Source organism: Musca autumnalis, unplaced genomic scaffold, assembly GCF_047663935.1.
Source record: "Musca autumnalis isolate F117 unplaced genomic scaffold, ASM4766393v1 scaffold_5, whole genome shotgun sequence".
In the NCBI taxonomy this organism is placed as follows: Eukaryota; Metazoa; Arthropoda; class Insecta; order Diptera; family Muscidae; genus Musca; species Musca autumnalis.
The window spans coordinates 74392523-74415869 of NW_027412088.1; the positions used below are offsets into that span (position 1 = coordinate 74392523).

Consider the following 23347-nt stretch of genomic DNA (forward strand, 5'->3'; position numbering starts at 1 on the left):
TATACTGCAACATGCCGGTCTGTTTGCATTCGGTTCGCTGACTGCTTTATCGGCAACTTTTTTAATATGGGGCATTGTAAAGGTAAGATATTGCAATATAAGCCTACGCACATAAGAATAATATTTGTTTTGTACATATGTATAATGTGGCCAAGACTTTTATTTATATACTTTGTCTGTTCTCAACTAAATTAATTTTTTCGTGAAAGTTGAGTGATTTTTTTTGCAAGTGAAAAACGAAAGCCGAATGGAGTGGCTTCTCTGTCATCGAACTTTGATTTCTCAAATGCAATGTATTTATACAGCGACGGATATTCTGTATGGCTTCAAAAGGCCTTTTAGCGCAGTTATGAGTTTGTCTTTGAAGCTACTGCCACAGCCGATATGTCTGATGAGCTGCAAACTAACAGCGAAACCGGTCACATAATTTGGTGGTTGCATGTGTTCGAATTTTCGGCTTTCCTTTTTCACTTGCTCAACTTTTCATCCAGCTCAATTTCAACTAGAAAATTAATAAAAATTAGCATTAATCTTAATTTTAAAATATTTGCCATAACAGGCAAAATTAAAAAAAAAAATTCTAAATTTTTTAAAGTGATTCCCGAGGACTGAATTGTTGAGTTATCAAATGACTTTTAGGTATTAACTTACGGTGGATAAAAATTTAGTAATAACAAGTAAGAAAGGAAAAGAATATCTCAAGAAACTTCAAAATCTGGAGGTACCCTTCTATGGGGGCTATATGAAAACGTGGACTTATACTGATAATTCTTTTCTGGAAAACTTTATACCTTTATACCAAACTTAATACCAAATTTCATCCATTTCGCTATGATAATGACGCTGAAACATTCAAAATATCGAAATTGGGAAGGACCCTTCTATGGGGTCTATATGAAGATGTTGACCTATACCGACAAATTTCCGGTGGAAAGTTTTATACCCCCAACGAAGTCTAAATAAAATATTTGAGCCATTTTGGCAGGATATTGAGGCCACAAACTTCAAAATACCGAAAATCGGGAGGTACCCTCCTATGGGGGCTATAGGAAAACGTGGACCTTTACTGATAATTCTCCTCTGGAATATTTTTACCCGCATCGAAGACTACATACCAAATTTCATCCATTTCGCTATGATAATGACGATGAAACATTACCAAGTAAAAAATCGTTAAGTTCGGCCGGGCCGAAATTTTTATACCCTCCACCATAAAATAGTCTTAATTAAAATGGAATAATTAGGGCCCTTTCAAAATTTTAGGTGGAACAACTTTTCGACAATGGCTAGACACCTACTGCCTCCCACTATTGCTTAAATTACACTGGGAACACAAATGTTGGGGCAGAGATAATTCCTTTTGGTGATGAAATCCCTTGGTATGTGTATATTAAAAACCCCGAAGGACAGATGCGCCATAAGTGTTGGGGCAGAGATAATTCCTTTTGGAGATGAAAGCCCTTGGTATGTGTATATTAAAAACCCCGAAGGACAGATGCTCCGTAAGTCGAACTTCCGCGTTATGGCGTGATGAAGTTTTTGCAAGAGACCATGTAAGCCATCATGAATTAGCATTATATCTTTGTTTGTTGTTTTTGTAGAGCACTCAAGCAACAGTGAACAAAGATATATCGCTAATTCCTGATGGCCCACAGGGTCTCTAACAAAAATTACATCACGCCATAACGCGGAAGTTCGACTTACGGCTGTCCTTCGGGGTTCATAATATACTCACCAAGGCCTTTCTTCCCCAAAAGGAATTTTCCGTGCCCCAGACTTTCACCCCCATTGTGTTGCACAGTGTTATCTAATCTAATGTAAAACAAGTAAGAAAAGTCTATAGTCGGACGGAGCCGACCATGGGATACCCTATACCACTATCCCTGGACAATCGCTCTCCACGGAACTTCTTTTCAATGATTGTGAAAATTTAATATTCAAATATCAGAGATGTAATGTATAATACTTATGACCAAAACCAAAAAGTTATCTAGCATGACAAATTTTTGTAGCAGGAAAGGAAAATTTAGTTCACACAAACTAAAATGTAATGAAACCACTTATGTTGTACTACTACTTCCGTTGTTTAACCAATACGTTATTGAAATTTTTACCAATTTCACACAAAAGTTTCAGGCCATTTAACCCGCTAAGTATTATCTGATCTTCACGTTGGTTTGTACGCTTCTTCTTCATCATAAACTCAAACTTTGTTTAAAATTTTGCGGGTTATTATTTTGACCTACAGAGCCGGTACAAAATTGGTTAAAATTTTGTTTTTAGTCCATTTCATCCCCTGAACATTTCACGATCATCACCAAAAACTAATCATTTCTATTCTGGCCCGAACCCAACCTCCTTAAAAAATTCGTTACAATCGGTTCATAATTGCGGCCTTAAGCTTGTTTACAATTTTTAATGAAAGGACACACATCGCTAAATCGCTCTATCTCGTCGAGATCTGAATTTTGGCATACCAAATAAGGGGTCTAGGACAAATATTTCGTGGTGTTACATAAACTTTTGGAGAGACAATATGTAGCATTGGATAAAAATGTGGTTCTCTACACAGAACCCATTATATTAGACAGTAGGCCCGTTATCTAGCAAACACTTTATTGCAATTTACATCAGAGGAAAGGTCAGTAGTTTTTTTTTTCCATATGTGGGCTACTTTGCGAAATATATATGTCCTCAAGGAATTAAAATATCGACAAAAAATAAAATTTTTATATTTTCATACAAAAGTAATGGTCCATTTTACCCGTAAAGAATATCAGATCATCATTCAAAATTGTAGGCATCTTTTTCGACTTATACTCTTACCCGGTGCAAAATTTCGTGACTATTGATGTATAATTGCGACTTCTAGCGAGTTTATTATTACACTACAAACAAATAACGGAATATATTAGGCTGTAACTCTGTTATCTGATCATGCACACCAACATAATTGGCATCAATTGAAAGGTCAAGCGTTCCACTTTCAAGTATATCTCACTTGTCCGGAATGTCACTTCCAGGAATTAAGATATAAGATGTATATTAAAAATTTTCGCAATTTTCACACAAAAGTTTTGGTCCATTTAACCCTCTAAATATTATCCGATCGCCATCTCAAATTGCAAGCTTCTCCTTTGTGATATACTCTTACCTTATTTAAAATTACGCGTTGATCGGACTATTATTGAGACCTACAGAGCCGCTAGAAAATTGGATAAATATTTTGTTTTTGGTCCATTTCACCCGCTAAATATTTCACGATCATCACCAATAAGAATAGGGATCTATTCTGATCTGAACCCGACCTCCATACAAAATTTCGTGACGATCGGTTCATAATTGCGGCCTGGAGCGTGTTTACAATTTATAATGGACAGACGGACGGACGGACGGACTGACGGACGGACACACATCTCAAAATCGCTTTATCTCGTCGAGATATGAAAAATGGTATACCACATTGGGGGTCTCCGACGAATATTTCGCGGTGTTACATGAATTTTTACCAAAACGAACTTATAATACCCTTTTCACATAGTGGTGTAGGGTATAAATACTACATTATTTTAAAGTGATTCACGAGGACTGAATTGTTCAGTTATCAAATGACTTTTAGGTATTAACTTTCTGTGGATAAAAATTTAGTAATAACAAGTAAGAAAGGAACAGAATATCTTAAGAAACTTCAAAATCAGGAGGTTCCCTTCTATGGAGGCTATATGAAAACGTGGACTTATACTGATAATTCTTTTCTGGAAAAAGATTTTCCCATGGCAGACTTAATACCAAACTTTATGCATTTCGGTATGATAATGACGCTGAAACATTCAAAATATCGAAATTGGGAAGGACCCTTCTATGGGGTCTATATGAAGACAAATTTCCGGTGGAAAGTTTTATACCCCCAACTAAGTCTGAATAAAATATTTGAGCCATTTTGGTTGGATATTGAGACCACAAACTTCAAAATACCAAAAATCTGAAGGTACCCTCCTATGGGGGCTATAAGAAAACGTGGGTGGACCTATACTGATAATTCTCTTATGGAATATTTTTACCCGCATCGAAGACTACATACCAAATTTCATTCATTTCGCTATGATAATGACGATGAAACATTAAAAATACCGAAATCGGGAAGGACCCTTCTATGGGGTTTATATGAAGATGATGACTTAAACCGACAAATTTCAGGTGGAAAGTTGTATACACCCAACGAAGACTAAATGCCAAATTTCAGCCATTTAAGTTGGATATTGAGGCCACATACTTCAAAATACCGAAAATCGGGAGGTGCCGTTATCTAAGGGGCTACATGAAGACATGGACCTATACCGATATTTCTCTTTTCGAATATGTTGTACCTCCATCGAAACTAAAAACTAAATTTCATTCATTTCAGTTTTATAATGACGCTTTAACCTTCAAAATACCGTAATCGGGAAGGACCGTTCTCTGGGTTATAAAAAGTGTTTCTTATAGAGGTATAGAACTTTAAGTTGTCATTACTTTTCAAGATGGCGAACGATTTTACAGCTGTCAAGTGATTTATTCTTAGTTTGGTTTGGCAATTCATCATGAATAGACTCACGCCTGAACAACGCTTGCACATAGTGCAATTTTATTTTATTTATTGAAAGACACGTTTGGTGACCGCCTAATTTCACGTTTTGGACCTGTGAATTGGCCTCCAAGATCTTGTGATTTAACACCGCTAGACTACTTTCTGTAGGGTTGTGTAAAGTCATTAGTCTATGCGGATAACCATTTGACCATTTGGAAGACAACATTCGCCGTGTTATTACCGATATACGGCCACAAATGTTGGAAAAAGTCATCGAAAATTGGACGTCCAGATTGGACAACATCCGCGCCGTTCATATGCCAGAAATCATATTTAAAATGTAATGCCACCAGATTATCTTTCAGATAAATAAAATTCATGTCAATCGAATAATCCATCGTTGTTTTATTGCAACTTAAAGTTCTATACCTCTATAAAAACACCCTTTATATGAAGATATGAACCTATAAATACAAATTTCTGACCACAAATTTAAACCATTCATACTTAATTCAAATTTCAGCCACTTCGGTGTGATATTGGGGACACAATCTTCAAAGTACCGAGTATCGGGAGGTATTTTTCTATGGAGGTTATATAAAAACGTGAACCTATACTAATAATTCACTTCTAAAATATCCAATAAGGCTGAAACCTTCAAAATACCGCAAATCGTGAGGGAACGTTATATGGGACTATATGAAGACGTGGACCTATACCGACAAATTTCTGGTGGAAAATTTAATATCCCCAACGACCTATTGCCAAATTTCAACACTTTTGGTTGGATATTGAAGTCTCCCTTGTCCCTTATGGGATGTTTGTGGTTAGAGTCATTGAAACCACAACCCTCGAAATACGGAAAATCGGGAGGTTCCGTTCAAAGACGTGGATCTATACAGAAAAATTTCAGGTGGACAGTTGTGTACACCAAAGGGTGACTAAATCACAAATTATAATTAATCATTTCGGTTGAATATTAAGGCAGCAAAGTTCAAAGTACTGAAAATCGGAAGGGACCGTTCTATGGGGTATATATGAAGACACAGACTTATACCTAAAAATTTCTGTTGAAAAGTTGTATACATCCTAACCACAACCCTCGACATACGGAAAATCGGGAGGTACCTTTCTATGTGGCCTATACGAAGACGTGGAAATTTAAGGTGGAAAGTTGTATTCCTCCAACGAAGACTTAATGCAAAATTTCAGACATTTTTTCAGTGGGATTTTGATGCCACAACCTTGGAAATTCCGACAATTGGGTGGTACCAATTTACACCGTGTTTTTTATCCCGTGTTTTTTATCTCGTCTTCTACTCCATTGAAGTCTTCGCCTTTCAGTTTTCCATATACCGCAATACGTCCGGAATTTTCACGCCTTTTTAGTGGGTTCATCATCACTCATTCTTATGACCAGATACGGTTAACATTTTTTCTCTCAAACACAACAAACACTGCCCTATCTGCTTGCGCAACTAGCCTGACATCAGAACTACACAATAACATGTACTCGTAGTTATGACGGTTCAAAGTTAGACAAAAGAATTCGAATGATCTCAAAATTGTAGGTACTAACTGACACAGTTGATCCGATACCATCAACTACTTCTTTTCGACGCATAATGTTAATGTCGCATAGGCAAGTAATATGTGGCTATTTGAGAATACTGTGTCGTGCCTTTCAACATATTTGCATATCGTATAATTTCTTCCAGAACGATGTTGAAAAGATCACACGAAATACATTTTCTTTATCTGAAACCTCTTTCGTTACTAATCTGTTCGGAGTGGTTCTTTATTGTTTTAACTGATGACCTGGTATCAGTTAACCTCATCCTCTGCAGCTGAATGAGCTTTGCGGGAATACTAAATTCAGACATCGCTTGGAATACTTTTGAGCGAACAGAACTGTCAAGGACTGCTTTATAATCGATAAAAAATGGTAAATGTCGATATGTACCTCTTAGGTAATTTCCAGGAATATATCTGGTCAATGCACAGTGGATCCACCCATTGGCCAAAAATAAACAAGTAAGAAAAGCGTTAAGTTCGGTCGGGCCGAACTTTTTAGACCCTCCACCACAAATTTCAGCCATTTCGGTGGATTAATGTGGCCACAACCTTCAAAATACCGAAATTCGGAAGGTATCGTTCTATGGGGGCTATATGATGGCGTGGACCTATACCTACAAATTTCTGGGGGAAAGTTTTATACGCCTAAAGAAGACTAAATACCAAATTTCAGCCATATCGGTGTGATAACACTGTGCAACAAAATTAAATTTTTTTCAAAATGATGGGAAAAATCGTGTAGATTATGAAAGTAGAGCCAAAAATATGAGACACGTGTATCGGCGTTTTTAAAGTTTACGTCGGAAAGTATCCAAAATAGGTGGGGCAAGTTCCGCCCATTTTTAATTTCTTCGAAATATTCGAATTAAGATATCTTGGAATCCTTGCATTTAAGGTATATAGTGTCTTTGGCAACTTTACTCAGGAGGGTATGGGAATATTTTTGATAAAAATGTTAACCCTCATTCGGTTCATCAAAGGGGTCTTTTTTGTCCTTTTTTTGAAAATCTTTCAAAAACTCCTTTAAAATGTGATCGTATCAAATCCAAATATTATACAAAATTGTTCGCCATAAAATTTTACTATAGGTCTCAGAATACACAAAATCTGTAGCTCTTGTCTAATCGCCAGGAATCTCTAAAAATGAACAACACGTTTTAGGGTTAAAGTCGGACTTCATCTGAGTTTATTCAAAATTGTCGCACAAAACATAATTTTAGAGAGATGATGTCAGAGACAAAAATATTCTTCATCAAATTTCACTATGGGTCACCAAAGAAATGAAATGTCTATTTACATTTTATAGCATGAAAATATCAGTATCAATGTTGCTGAAAAAACATGAAAATATTTCCCAATTTTTTTGATGAAAAATTTTTCCTTCTTTTTTCGAGTTGATACATGGAAGTAATATAAAACTTGGTTATAGGTGAAAAGTGTCAAAGGATGAAAAATTCTATACAAAATTTCACTATGAGTTTCAAAATAAACCATATATCTATGTATACTATTTCCTTAAAAAATTAGATTACGAATTTATATATATTAGGATGAAATTATATGTTTTAATTTTGGACTGTTAATTTTACATAATTCCATACTGGATCAAAATCTAGCAAAATCCTTTACTTTTTCGGAATATTGTTAAAGAAAGAAATGTTCCAAAAGAAATTTCATTGTGAGTCTCTGAATAAACGAAATCTGTAACCATAACGTATAACATTCTTAGCAGCCCTTGTTTTTAGTGTAGGTTTTAGGGCCGTATTTTACAATTTTTAACCAGATTGTCGTTGTGATTAAAAAATATAAATATATTATTGATGGTTTTTCGTTATAAATTCATACAGAAGATGTTGTGTGTTCAATTTAAGTAACTTTAACAACATTTGTGGTGTATATATATTTGAAAAATATAGAAAACCCCGATCGGACCTGCCAAAATTGCGTATTTTTAATACTTTTAACTTAAATTACGTATTTAGGATAAGCCATTGGTTGCTTATATTGTTTGTGAAAATACATTAGAGGTCTACGGCTATGGTCCACTGAAAATATAGGTGTCATATGGGCTCTCACATGTACAATTTGGTGTGGTCCAAAAAACTACAATGATGGGACTCACTCATACTTTGGTGGCATTTACGGAATTAACCCTAGCAATTGACATAAATAGCTGTATCATGAATGACCATAACGAACCCAATTAGGATATAGTCATTTATGTCAATTTCTAAAGTTTATTCCGTAAATGCCACCCAAATGAGGAGTGAGTCCCATCATTTTAGTTTTTTGGACCACACCAAATTGTACATGTGAGAGCCCATATGACACCTATATTTTCAGTGGACCATAGCCGTAGACCTCTAATGTATTTTCACAAACAATATAAGCAACCAATGGCTTATCCTAAATACGTAATTTAAGTTAAAAGTATTAAAAATACGCAATTTTGGCAGGTCCGATCGGGGTTTTCTATATTTTTCAAATATATATACACCACAAATGTTTTTAAAGTTACTTAAATTGAACACACAACATCTTCTGTATGAATTTATAACGAAAAACCATCAATAAGATACTTATATTTTTTAATCACAACGACAATTTTTCATTTTTAGAGATTCCTGGCGATTAGACAAGAGTTACAGATTTTGTGTATTCTGAGACCTATAGTAAAATTTTATGGCGAACAATTTTTAGAATATTTGGATTTGATACGATCACATTTTAAAGGAGATATTGAAAGATTTTCAAAAAAAGGACAAAAAATACCCCTTTGATGAACCGCATGAGGGTTAACATTTTTATCAAAAATATTCCCCATACCCTCCTGAGTAAAGTTGCCAAAGACACTATATACCTTAAATGCAAGGATTCCAAGATATCTTAATTCGAATATTTCGAAGAAATTAAAAATGGGCGGAACTTGCCCCACCTATTTTGGATACTTTCCGACGTAAACTTTAAAAACGCCGATACACGTGTCTCATATTTTTAGCTCTACTTTCATAATCTACTCGATTTTAATTGTCATTTTTTTTTGTTGTCGCACAGTGTAATGAGGCTAAAACGTTCAAAATATCGAAAATCGGGAGATATTGTATTATGGGGGCTATATCAACACGTGGACCTATATAAACATTTTATGGTAGAAATGTTTCTTAGCTTCTGGAAACACAAAATACAAACTTACAACCGCTTCTTTGGTCAAATGGGTCTAATACATTCAAAATATATTAAAATGACGCGTACTTTATAAGGGGGGACTATACCAAAACGTGGACCTATATAACCCAACTTTGGTAGGAATGTTTTCTGGCCTCTGGAGACACAAAATACCAAATTACAACCAATTCTGTGGTCAAATGGTTCTAATACATTCAAAATATATTACAATGACGCGTACTTTATATGGGGCCTTATATGGGGGCTATACCAAAACGTGGACCTATATAACCCAACTTTGGTAGGAATATTTTTTGGCCTCTGGAGACACAAAGTACCAAATTACAACCAATTCGGTGGTAAAATGGGCCAAATATCTTAAAAATTCCTTAAAACGACGACGCGTCACTCGTCATTTTGTATGGGGGCTATACGAAAGCGTGGACGTACATTGCCCGCTTTCAATACCAAAAGTCCTACGTAAATATAACATATTTTCCCAAATTTTCATCAACCTACGTCAATCCGTTCGGACGCTAGAGTGATTTCCACAGACGGACAGACAGACAGACGGACGGACATGGCTATATCGATGTAGAATTGCACGCTGATCAAGAATATATATACTTTGTGGGGGTCTACAATGATTATTTCGAGTAGTTACAAACGTAGTGACAAACTTAATATACCCCCATCCTATGGTGGAGGGTATAAAAAATGAATGTCAAATTTTGGTACAACATCTGGCAAGTCTGACAGCTATGACATGGACCTTTTTAAAAATATATTAGTTTTTGTTTCATTCGAACGCGATCTTTTTTAGAATAGCTTCAAAAGTCGGAACATTTAACTAATATTTTTTATTGTGAGTACAACCTATATTTTAAGCGTAATTAAATATATTCAAAATATCGCGAAACTAATAGGTATAGCAAAATATTATAGTGGGTTTTGAAGGAGGAGGTAATAGCTTAGTTCTCATTAAAAAATAGTGTTTTAGCGTGTTGTGGAATTCTAGTTAGCTGCACATTTTCCTAGTGTATTTTGTAATGCCAATTCGATCATATACTTAAATTTGACCTAAGGTTTTAGTCATGATGCCCACCAGTGCCACCTCGGGAATAATTTTCCAAAGTAGGTCATAGGTTTAAGATTATTCAGCATTAAAATCAGCTGCCATCTAGTGCCAGACTATAAATGGTGGGTCGCAGAATAAGGCTGCCCTAGAATATTGTTTCTATGGATATATTAGGGTATAACTCTGTTATCTGACCGCGTACATTAACATAATTGGAAAGTCCAAGAATTCTTCTTCCATATACATATGACTGATGACGTGGGCAGTATGTGTCTTCGAGGAAAAACGCTCTAAGATCTATATTAAAAATTTTACCAATTTTCAGACAAAAATGTTGGTTTTTTTAATCCGCTAAATTGGTTCGATTTTATGTTGTTTTGGAGATTGTTTTGTTTCCCCAAACCTATTTTTGCATCATAAGATAATCGCGACCTTTGTTCATATCATTTTGTATTAACAGCATTAAACAATTCTTACCGTATACCCCCTCCAGAGGGGAAAGGGTGGAGAATGTTACGCTCGTGGTTTCTTAAAACACTCTTCGCAGCAGCACATAGCTGTAACCGGCGCATTGGCTTGATTGTTAAACTCTAAATATTTTGGCCACTTTCTCCATACAAGTGGATCCACTGTGCAATGGTGGACTTGCCAGCAAGCCGCATTGGTATGGCCCAATTATTTCGTTCATCATAGGCTTTAGTCGTCCGCATAATATCCCTGACACTATCTTGTAGTCAATAGGGAGAAGACTTATGCCCCTGTAGTTAGAGCATACAGTCTTATCACCTTCCTTATGGACGGGACACAGGATGCTCAGGTTCCAATCGCCGGGTACGCGTTCTTCCTGCCGGATGGTGCTAACTAGCTGATGAATACGCCTTATCTGTGTGTCGCCGTCGGTTTTGAAGAGCTCTGTTGATAGGCCATCGGCTCCTGCTGCCTTATTATTCTTCAGCCGGTTTATTGCTGGCTTTACCTCATCTTGGCCGGGCGGTATACATTCAATACCATCTTCTGTGATAGGATCTCTGGCATCTTCGCCGTCTTGGCTACTAGCGGATGCCAACAATTTGGAGAAATGTTTTTTCCATATCCTGAGCACACTATCTGTATCAGTTACCAAATTACCTTGCTGGTATCTACATGAGGATGTGCCTGTACCAAAGCCACCAGTTTGATATTTCACTCTTTGGTAGAATTTTCGAACTTCATTAACTCTTTTCCATTTCTCTCTTTTTCCTGCGCAAGAGACGTTACTCCTATCTCCTTTTCTCCGCCCGTATCCGCCCCGTCCCTACTATAGTCTTTATTTATTTACTTATTTATTTATGTATTTTTTATTTATTTAGTTATTACACCTTTTTCAGATGTAATTCGAATTATTTTAATTGTAATTCGAGAATTCTATTTGTAATTCGTAACATTTCATTTGTAATTCGAGAATTCCATTTGTAATTCGAATTATTCCATTTGTAATTCGAATTATTCCACTTGTAATTCCAATTATTTCATTTGTAATTCGAATTATTCCATTAGTAATTCGAATGATTTCATTTGTAATTTCAAATAAAATAATTCGAAATACAAATGGAATAATTCGAATTACAAATGAAATAATTCGAATTACAAATGGAATAATTCGAATTACAAATGGAATAATTAGAATTTCAAATGGAATAATTCGAATTACAAATGGAATGTTACGAATTACAAATGAAATATTACGAATTACAAATATAATTCTCGAATTACAAATGAAATGTTACGAATTACAACTAAAATGTTTCGAATTACATCTGATAAAGGTGTAGTTAATTAATTGATTTATTTGCTTATTTTACTTTCTTATTTTTTTTTCAGAAATATCCCAAACTTATTGTGCCTTGGCTGACGTTATCTACTTTATCGAGTCTTGTGTTCACTTGCTGTAATTTATACGACATTGTATATCGAAATCATCAATGGGATGATATATTAGTTTTCATTATTATGATTGGTATGTATTTAGTACACACCAATTTATCACATTTTTAATTTTCTTTTCATGATTTTAGGAATTCAAATTATTATCATATATCCCATTTATGTTTTGTGTGTTGACATACGTATGGAAAATATTGAATCTAAAGGATCAGAGGAATCAGTGTATCCATCGAATGATAAACATATTTTTGGTGATTATTTTGTGAGGACAATATTTTAAAATTAAAAAAATATAAACTAAATATTCATCAATATTTTTGTAATTTAAAATTATCTTTATATAATAAACATAATCGATTCATTCCCCAAGGTATTCATGTATTATTATATATAATTTAAACAAAAATTGGTTGTTGTACGATAATTAACAATTTGTTTATTCAAGATTTTTTAAATTCAATACCCCTGTGCTCTCTTGCCGCATCTCCAAATAAAGTCCAATGATGGGATATAAAATATTGATATCAAAACCTAAATAAATAACGAAAATATTGCATTTTTTAATAAAAAGAAATAAGCTAGTTTTGTTTCTTATCCATACCCACAAATATAAGAAATGCAATCCATCCTATATGATGATACGACATCAAATGAACAATGACAATAAATAGACCAATTACGAAAGCTATTGATGCCAAAGTCATAGAAACTAACCATGGTAATAAGAACATTGAACGTTTCTGAAATATTACAACGAATAATACAATAATTGAAATTATAACATTTATTATTATTGATTTTCTATATAACATTACCACAATAATACCAAAAATCATTAGACCAGATGATATACATAAAATGACGGCGCTTACGATTACTGCAATTTGCGGATAGTTGCTACTATCTGATTCATTGACTAGAAAGAAAAAATAAGAATTTAAAATATATTCAGAAATTGCAAAATTTATTTATATATGTATATTAACAAAACATTTGCAGTATATTTCAATGTTAACCCAGTACGGAAAAAACAAAATCGGGCGCGGTCGACATTTTTCAAGATAAAAACTTCCTCACATAATTCAAATTTCATCGAATTCAATTCAATTAAATTGTTTGCGTCAAGTACATAGGGTGATAATATATATGGGAGCTTTATCGAAATCTGAATAGGTTTCCAATTAATTTGGCCGCATTATCATGTTAGACTAAATTCCCTGTCATTTTTTAAACTTCATAGAAATTATGCCGACATAGTGTGTTTGGTGCGTCAAATACCTCAAAACAAATCAATAAAATATAACAAATTTGCTTCTATACCGAATTTCGTCACACATTCCAAATTTCGTTGAAGTTGGGCATATGTACATAGTGTATTTGGTGCATGAAATATATGAAATCGGACGAAAAAATGCATGGGAGCTATATGCAAATCTGAACCGATTTTCACCACAAGCATAGCGTTCGGATAGGATAATTAATTCAGAAAGTGATTCTATGTATATCCCTAAGAGCAACTCGTTTCCTTATGCATTTTAGTAGGAGGGAAAGTGGGCCAAGTACAGTCGCCAATGATGCAAATATTTCAAACACCTGAAATTATGCTATTGGAAACGTTAAAAGGTGCTGTCTGTGCTCTTAAACCTTTTGGCGAAGACACACACCAAGAAGGTAAAGTTGATTATTTTTATGAGATCATTCTCAACATCACTTTTCTGGGATTGTACCTACACTATTTGGTATTGGCGCCATCTGTTAAATACAATAACATACTCAACTCCACCTTTTTATATCACTTTTTGGAGTGCTGTTTTTTCCATAACATACTATTGTGTAATTTTAAATTTCCCACACGCATTTTGCTATATGGTAGTGGAGCCATTTGATAAAAACTGCAAGAACTCCAAAGACATATAATATAATAAGATTCTTATTCTGCATCGGCAGATGTCACTAGATTTTAAGATAATGTATCAGTGCGGCATTAGACCGGGCAAATGCACCATTGACCAGATATTTGCCTTAAGACAAATCCTGGAAAAGATCCAGGAAATGCAGGTCGACACCTTCCACCTTGTTGTCAATTATAAAGCGTTCAAAGGTGTTCCAAGCCATGTTTGGTAAACCCGCAAAGCTCATTCGTCTATGTAAGATGACATTAACTGATACTCGGTCCTCAATTAAAATAGCAAAGAATCTCTCCGAAGAGTTAATTACCAAAAGAGGTTTCAGACTAGGAGACGGCTTGTCGTGTGTGTTAGAAAAGGTCATACGAGATGCAAAGGTCAATAGAAGGGGAACAATATACACAAAACGCCATATGTTACTTGCTTATGGTGACGACATTGACACCATAGGTCGATCGGTAAAGGAAGTAACTGCTACCTTTGCAAAAGACGAAAGGGAATCTACTAAAGTCGGTCTGGCAGTAAAAGGCGATAAAACCAAATTGATGGTATCGACGCGTAATACGTTCACAGATCTCGTATAATCTGTGAATGTTGGTACCTACAATTTTGAGGTAGTAAAGGACTTCGTCTACCTCGGCATAGCCATAAACACAACAAACAACATCAGTTGTGAAATACGAAGAAGAATAGTGATGGCCAACAGATGCTACTTCGGGCTAAGTAAGCAGTTTAAGAATAAAACCACATCTCGTCAAACAAAGGATCACATTTTGCAAAACACTGATACTGGCCATGGGTACATGCGCAAGCAGATAAGGCAGTGCTAAGGTGTGTTCGAGAGAAAAATTCTTTGAAAGAGCTACGGCCCAATCTGCGTTGACGGCGAATATCGACGGCCTGTGAACAACGAGCTGTGTCACCTATACAACGACATCAATATAGTCGAACGAATCGAGATACAACGATTGCGATGGTTAGGCCATGTCATAAGAATGAGTGATGATGAACCCGCTAAAAAAGCTTATAAATGCGGGCCGCATGGAGGATCACGCAAATCTGGAAGGCCAAAACTTCGTTGGAGCGAACAAGTGAAAAGAGACATCAAAAAGGTACATGTCCCAGAATGGGAAAATGCAGCAGCAAATAGAGATGATTGGAGATTTTCGGCTTTTGGAACAAATGTTCTGTAAAAAGGCAGCTAAGTAAGTTAGTTATGTTACAATATTGGGACATGATATTAAGTTATATTCACCTCAGTACACATGTGTATACGTTTTTGTTTCTGTTAATTAACTGTTACTATGTAATAATAGTGAAATTAAACTACATTATGTCCAATCTTTACAATTGTATGTCTTTGGAACATCATTTCTTTTTTGGTTTGTGTCTTCGCTTTTATAGCATACTTTCATGTATTTGAAACATTGGCATCATTGGCTAGTGCACGTTCCCCCATTCCTCCTGCTAATGTTACATAAAGACGTAATACTCTTTACCGCAGTGTGGTGTAGGGTATACAAATACCATCTTTTGGTACTTTTACTACGGTCCAAGAAAAAAGGGTCAACAGGAAATTGAAGGAATTGTGTCAGAAATACGAAATATTCCAGAAAAACATTTGACATTTGATTTGACTGATGTCATGTATCCTCAGAACGGAGCTACAATAACGCCAAACAACGATATATATGTGTCTTCTAGAGCTGTATAAGAGAACATTAAGATAATTCATCACACCATATCTCAGAAACTTGTCCTATGGCGAAATTTTACTTTTGAGTTATTGATATTGAATTGGACCTTTTTATACGAAAAAGAAAAAACCCGGCATTATTACCGAACACCAACTAATGTGGCTCTTCCACACGAGTAGCGAACAAAGGGAGGTCTAATAGCAATATATTCCTGCAAGAACTCAATTGGTAAGAACTGAGGCCTTCAATCACAAGTCGGATATATTCGTCTATTGCCCTCAGCACGAAACACTAAAAAAAATAAATAGTGTCAAAATAATGGCATCAATGTTTCAAACGGTGCAATGGGGATTGCACACCAGTCTGAACTGAACGACTTACAACAGCTAAGTTTGCTGGCAGAACATGTTGCCATGATTTCCTTACGACTCGATGAACAAAATTTGTGGTTCAGCTCACAATACGGGTATGCAGAAATATTACAATACAAAGAGAACTTATGTAGGTGACATAGGGTATGCAAAATACCAAGCAGCGACCATGGCCGGTTTTAGCATGACAAAGCCGAGCATTTATCTCGGTCCCTAATTCATAAGTGGACAATGACCTTCCCTTTGTGTCACCAGAAGGAGCTGCCGTTAACACCTAATAAAGGAAGTGAGCAAACATGTGTCGATCGTTCCGCCGTATGAATTTTAAAAATTTGGGTGGACGTTGGACTACTAACCCACCAAAAAAGCAACATACTATGAAAAACAAACCCTTCCAAAGTTGACGACCACCTCAACGTTTCAAGGACCATAATCTGCGAATTTGCACTCGGAATGATCGGGAGAACGTGTAGTTTACGCTCTGACAGATTTACTAGAAAAGTACAAGATCGATATTAGTGCCATACAAGAAATACGATTCATCGAGCGTGTTGGATGTACGATCGCTCGACTTCGATCAACATCTTTTTCTGCAGCAAAGGTACGCACCCTGTTTAAAGTATTAAATAAAGTACAAGTTGGACATCGGTAAGCTGCAATCACTGCTGTTAGCCCTATTATATTCCACCCAACTCGCCACAATGTCTTATGAAGGTACTCCTAGTTCCGTCAACATATCAACATTCCACGCAAACGGCCGCAATCCATTCTCAGATACCAGAGACCTCCACCAAGGAACCCATGGTATGACAGGCTGCTACAGAAGACCAGAATGCGACATATAAGGTACTCCAACACAGTAGCATCGCGTAGCGCACGATGTATTGAAAGAAAAGGCGAGCAGCAAAAAAGAGAGATGGAAAAGCGGGAGTATGAAAAAACTGACACGTACAGGAGCCTGAATGAGGTCCGTGATTTCTAATAAAGAGTGAATCATCAAACTGATGACTTTGGTCAGCTTAGGATATTGAAAGAACATTTTTTCAAACTGCAGATATGCAATAGTAGCGAAGACGACGAAGATATCACAGATCCAATCCCAATAGTGGGATTCTGTAACTCATATTTGCGGTTACCGACAAAAATCGGTAAAATTAAATCGCATAATAATGACTAAAAACATAAAGAAAAGTTGGCATCACTGTTTGTGTCGGTAGAGGCTAGCGACTACTTTTTATTAATCGTTAACTTACCGAAAAATTTCGTTAATTATCGAAATTATAAGCATTTTAATTTTACCGACAATTATCGATAACAGCAAAAATGAGTTACAGAATCCCACTACAGAAGGTGGTACTGAATATATACCGCCGGCCAAGATGAGGTAGAGCTGTTCAAGACATGAAATGTTCAAAATACTTTGAACAAAATGTTTATATTTTGTACTGATTTGGTCATTGAAGAGTTGAAGATCCCACTGGCAGCGATGTCTGTTCTCGCTAGTGGTTTGTGTGTGCACTGCTGCGGAGTTGTACTTAAGATTTTATGACCCTTTTATGGCACATGTATTCTTCAATTATCAAATGTTTGTATTTTAAGAGCATCGAGTTAATTGATAAGAATCATGAATTGTAAAGAATGGGCTAAGAATTCGAATGTATTGTTGCAGTTAGGTAAAATATTACTCAACTAAATTTAGTGCCTTGCAACCACTCACATGGTGCAGACGTTCGTGTCTTACAACCACTCAACGAGTAAAGACGTCCGAGTCTTTCTTTTCTAATTTTATACAGACGAGCTGCGGCTGTTTGTTAGATGCTGAGGCATCATATATTTTTTACAGGAGGCGACACGGTAATAATTTGCATACATCATCTAGTTAACACAATCTCGCAGGAAGAACGCGTACGCAAAGATTTTAAATCCACCATTGACTAGATAATTACTTTGCGGCAAATCCAGGAAAAGACTAAAGTGATGCAGATCGACATTGTCAACTTTTTATAAAGCAATCTTCAACAGTCATATATGTTCAAAACTTGAAATACCTTACATATCTGAATTTGGTATTGAGGCAAAGTTCCTTCGGCTTTGTAAGATGGTCCTCAATTAAAATAGAAATAAACCTTTCTGAACAGTTCAGTACCAGAAAAAGATTTCAGACTAGGAGACAGCCTTTCATGTGACTTCTTCAACAAACTGCTTGAAAGGGTTATACGAGATACGTACTCGTATGTTAAAAGAAATGACAGAATATATACAAATTTTCACATGTTGTTCGCTTATGTCGACGACATTGGCATCATGGGCAGATCAGTAAAAATAAGTAACGGATATCTTTGCCAAGCTCTAAAGAAAATCTGCTAAGATGGGTGTAGCTGTAAACTGCAACAAGACCAAGTTAGTGGTATCGAAGCGCAGAACTAGGACTAACTGAACGAAGACATCAGTATAGTAAAACGTATCGAAATACAATGATTGCGTTGGCTAGGCCAACCCTATGTTTGCAAAAATAGACTTCACTATTTAAATAACACTGTGAACCGAAATTTTGGGGGATGGAAAATTCCTATTGGAGATGAAAGCCCTTGGTGAGTATATACAGAACCCCGAAGGACAGATTAGCCGTGAGTCGAACTTTCGCGATATGGCGTGATGAATATTTTGCTGGAGACACTAAAACCCATCTGGAATCAGCGTTATATCTTCGTTCGCTGTTGTTTAAGCTTATATTTAAGATGACATATCTTCAGTCAAATCAAATGAGGATTTTTTTCGTAGAACATTTCGACCTTCTAACATGCTTCCTTCAATGTCCTTTTCGTCCTTTATTTCAAGAACCGCAATAAAAGTGGCACAAGATGACATTTTTCAGCTTCGGAACATTCTACAAAAATGTCGCTAGGAAGATTTTAGGTACGGTTTCCAAAGACATAAAATCGATAAAATCATGTTTAAGTGGTCGTTTTTCACTTTTAACCGAATCTTGCTCAGACAGCCCTATATCTATTTATTTCAATACATTATTGTTAACCTATTGATTATCTAGAATTCTCGGAGTCATTAAAACAGTTGTATCTTGTTTTGCTAAGCACGTTAATTTAATTATTTTTTGGAATAAATATCCGGATATCCGAATTATGGAACCGGTTATTCTGATATTAAACCCGAATTTTTATCCGGTTTTTATGAACCAAATAACCGTATATGTATATCATTAGAAAGCTATTAAAATTGTCCAACAGATATGACTAATATGCATTAGACGTTTTAAGCGGCAATGGTGCTGGAACAAAAAAACCGCATTTTTGAACCGTTTCTTAACGTTTGTGAGGATACATTTCTGTGCGTGAAAAAAAATATGATCATGACCTGCGGGGTGGAAAATTCTTTTTGGAGGTGAAAGCCCCTGGTGTGGACATACAGAACCCTGAAGGGCAGATCCGCCGAACCTTTGTGTTATGGCGGGTTGAATTCTGGGATGGTGACCCATTATTGCAAGCGTAAAAAGTTACGTAACTGAATTTCAAGTGGGTTTAGGGTGCTACTGGGACAGTATGTGCTATGTCGGCGTAAGATTATTTTCGTGATATGCCCTAGCCAGAAATGTACAATTATCCGAAACTTTTCGCCCCCATAGTGACGGTAATTATTATAATACAAAAACGACATTGTTCACGGTACAAATTTCATGCTTTGGGAGCAGGTTTGTAACAGAATATTTCACATTTCTGGTTCAACTGATGTCCAAGGATTGTATCAGACCATATTACAAGGCAATTCAAGGCCTTCTGTATGCAATTTGCTCAAAGAATTCTGCGGAATCTATTAACTTCCAGCGAAATCTCAGGGAAACGTGCCTTATCGACGTCCAGGAAGGTATATTATGAGCAAGAACAACTTCAAAGCTTTCTACAGTCTCAAAATTTGCCATCTGACACCAATTTTATGCTTTTTATAAAGTAAAATACCTTAAAACGCAAAAAATTAAGCAAGGGTCAGCATTGATGAGGAATACAAGAATTCTAACCTTAAATAACGGCATTTAAGCCCCAAAAATTATATATCTTGGACACCCAGAGACGTTCCTTGAAACAATAAAATGTATAAAATTTGCCGCTAATTCCATAAATTCTACGGTAATGTACAATTTCCTTGGGGTGTATTTAAACTTTTGTCCCCACCATTTTTTGGTTTTTGTAAAATTTACCGTTATTTGTGTTATGGATTATATTTTTGTTGTTTCAAATATTGTTTATTAGTGAGAAGAAATAAAACTGCATACTTGGAATTTCGTAAAAATCATCACTTGTCCTAAAACCTGAGATTTATGGGGTGTATGTAAACTTTTGTCCCTGACTGTATATTAATAAAATGTTATGCATTTAAAAGATATGGTATACAATTTTTTATAAGTTTGATTTCTACAATTCCAACTTTTGTTAACTGCCAAAATAATTATTGTCACTTCTGACCAAAACTATTGTAAGATCTAAAAATATTTATTGTCATTTTTGACAATCGAACACACAACCTTCTACGTGTAAGACGGGTGTGCATACCATTGCACCACGGTGGTACCCAAAATTGTTACTCTCTGTATTGTTACCTCTGACAAAAACTATCGTTATTACATGTTTGGCCTAAAACGTTATAGTGTCAGAGTGACAATACATATTCATATTTAGAACACATAATATGGTCCTGTGTGACAATAACGATTGTTGGATTGACAATAATACATAATGAATCCAACAGTATGTCAACAATATATATATTACTCTTGGAATATTGTTGGATCAAACATATTTTTTCTCTGCGTATACGCAATGATTTGAACGTAAGCATCATATGTTCCGTAAGAGGTAGTTTACACTAGCCATCAATGTCATATGACCCGAAATAAAAATATTCCATATGTACTCACATAGACAATCCACCATTGTCTAGATATTTACCTTGCGGCAAATCCTGATGCAGATCAACACTTATTAACTTTTTGGCGATTATAAGGCAACCTTCGACAGCCAACCTTCGGCAAAGTCATTTGGCTTTCATTCTCCAAACAGTTCAGTACCAAAAAAAATGTCAGATCAGGAGACATCAGCATAGTTAAACGTATCGAGATACAACGATTGTAATGGCTAGCTAAAAACGAGCGATGATGAACTCGCTAAAAAGGCGTATAAATACAAATGTGGCATTGATGAAAGTAAACGATCATGCGCCAAACAAAAATTTCACTTTGCTTGACACTTCCTGTGCTATTGTACGAATCCACGTGGGAACTTGGACATGTAGATGAGATGTATTGTGTTGATTTATTTTGTTGTGAATTCGCACTAAGATCTTTGTTGGGGGTAACACCCTATAGACTTCACTATTCAAATAATAAACCTTTCTACCAAAAGAAATTTTTATCATGTAAATATATCTTACCGTTAGTTGTTGTATCTATTGTTAAATACGGCATAATTTCTGCCACAAACAATATCACAGACAAGGAAATAAATAACGTTAATGCAGCCACAATTATTCCATGAATGTGAAAGGCTTTTAAAGTCATTTTTCTAAGACGTTTGAATGCACGCGGAATAAAAATTGATTTATAACTTTTACGTTGAAGTTGTTGAAGTGTACTAATTATGCTTCACCATCACAACAAAGAAATGACCAAAGTTCTACAATCAACATATTTGCAAATGTCAGCATAATGTTTATTGACATCATATTACCAACGAAAAAAAAACTAACACAAACAAAGTGAAAAAGAAAATTAAATAAAATCAATGGTATGTTCGGGTGTGTCGAATTTTGTTTACCTTCCCCCACAAGAAGACACAACATTTTATATTCTAACCAATTATGGTTAAGTTCGATAAAAAAAAAATGTTGCTAAGTCCCGGTCCACATTTGCGTGAATTTCATTAAAAAATTTCATGAAATTAGGCGTTCTTAAATCGAATTCCCCAACCGATCTAGAGACGCATAATTTCATGCAATTTTTTCAATGAAATCATTATAGTGTGGACCGGGACTAAAATTCTCAAAAATCCGAAAATCGAGAGGTACCGTTACATGGGCATTAACCAAAACATGAAACTATGTTCACCATTTCAAGTGAAGAAGCGTTGTGACCACTAGTATTTTCAAGCGCCAAATTACAGACAGGTTGGTGAAAATGAAGCTAGAATCCTCGAAATATCGAAAGTAGTGAGGTGCCGTTATATGGGCATTTAATATTACGCTACACTGCTCCAGAACGCGGAATATTGGTGAATATTTATTTGACCGGTCGGTGACTTTGGCACAACGTGAAGATTGATGGGGCTATTTGAAATCGCGGGTTTATGTCAACAAGCTTTAGGCTCTTTCAGGTCTTAAAGACAATATCCGTCAATAATGTGAGGACCTTTCGCCGGAAGTTTTGGCCAAAGTGATGGAAAATGTCATATAAATGGCTCAAATGACAATAAACTGTGGCGGCGACCATTTATCTGACATCATATACTGGACTTGATGTAAAAAAAAAGTTAAAAGACCAAATAAAAATAATCCACAAGAAGAATCAAAGTTTTTCATTTTTTTAAATTACAGCCAAAAAATATCGGAAGTTTAATTTTACACCACCTTGTATATAGGCAATTATTGTTGGAGATGTGCTGTGACCTCCAAGAACCTCAAACGGCAAATAGTTCAGTCAAAAAATTTAGCTAAACTCCTCAAAGCACCTTAAATTAGGAGGTACGATTGTATGGAGCTATACCAAAACATGGACCTATGTTGACATTTTTAGGGATGAGGTTTCGTGACTGCAGCAAACCTAAAATATCAAATTGCGGGTAGTTCGAACAAAAAATTTAGTTAAAATTTTCCAAAAACCGAAAATCGTTTAGGGGCCTACACAAAAAGTTGGATCTCAGAAGAAGCTAAAATGTCAAATTGCAGATAGTTCGGTTTAAACATGGAACTAAAATCCTCAAATAACCAAAATCGGAAAAAAAACCACTCGGGTGCACAAATATGGAGTTCTAGTTCAATTACTGCGGATACTAATGTGATTA

General features: G+C 35.6%; 1 protein-coding gene across 1 annotated transcript in view; it reads left to right on the plus strand.

Moving 5' to 3' along the window:
* Positions 1-13271, plus strand: part of LOC141406298 (uncharacterized) — a 13695-nt gene extending 424 nt beyond the window's left edge. The window contains exons 2-4 of the mRNA XM_073991551.1: positions 1-82; positions 12246-12381; positions 12440-13271. The exon at positions 1-82 is cut by the window's left edge and continues 16 nt beyond it. Coding sequence (XP_073847652.1) covers positions 1-82; positions 12246-12381; positions 12440-12588 — 367 coding nt within the window. The 3' untranslated portion in view covers positions 12589-13271. The remainder of the gene's footprint in view (positions 83-12245; positions 12382-12439) is intronic.
* Positions 13272-23347: the final 10076 nt, after the last annotated feature.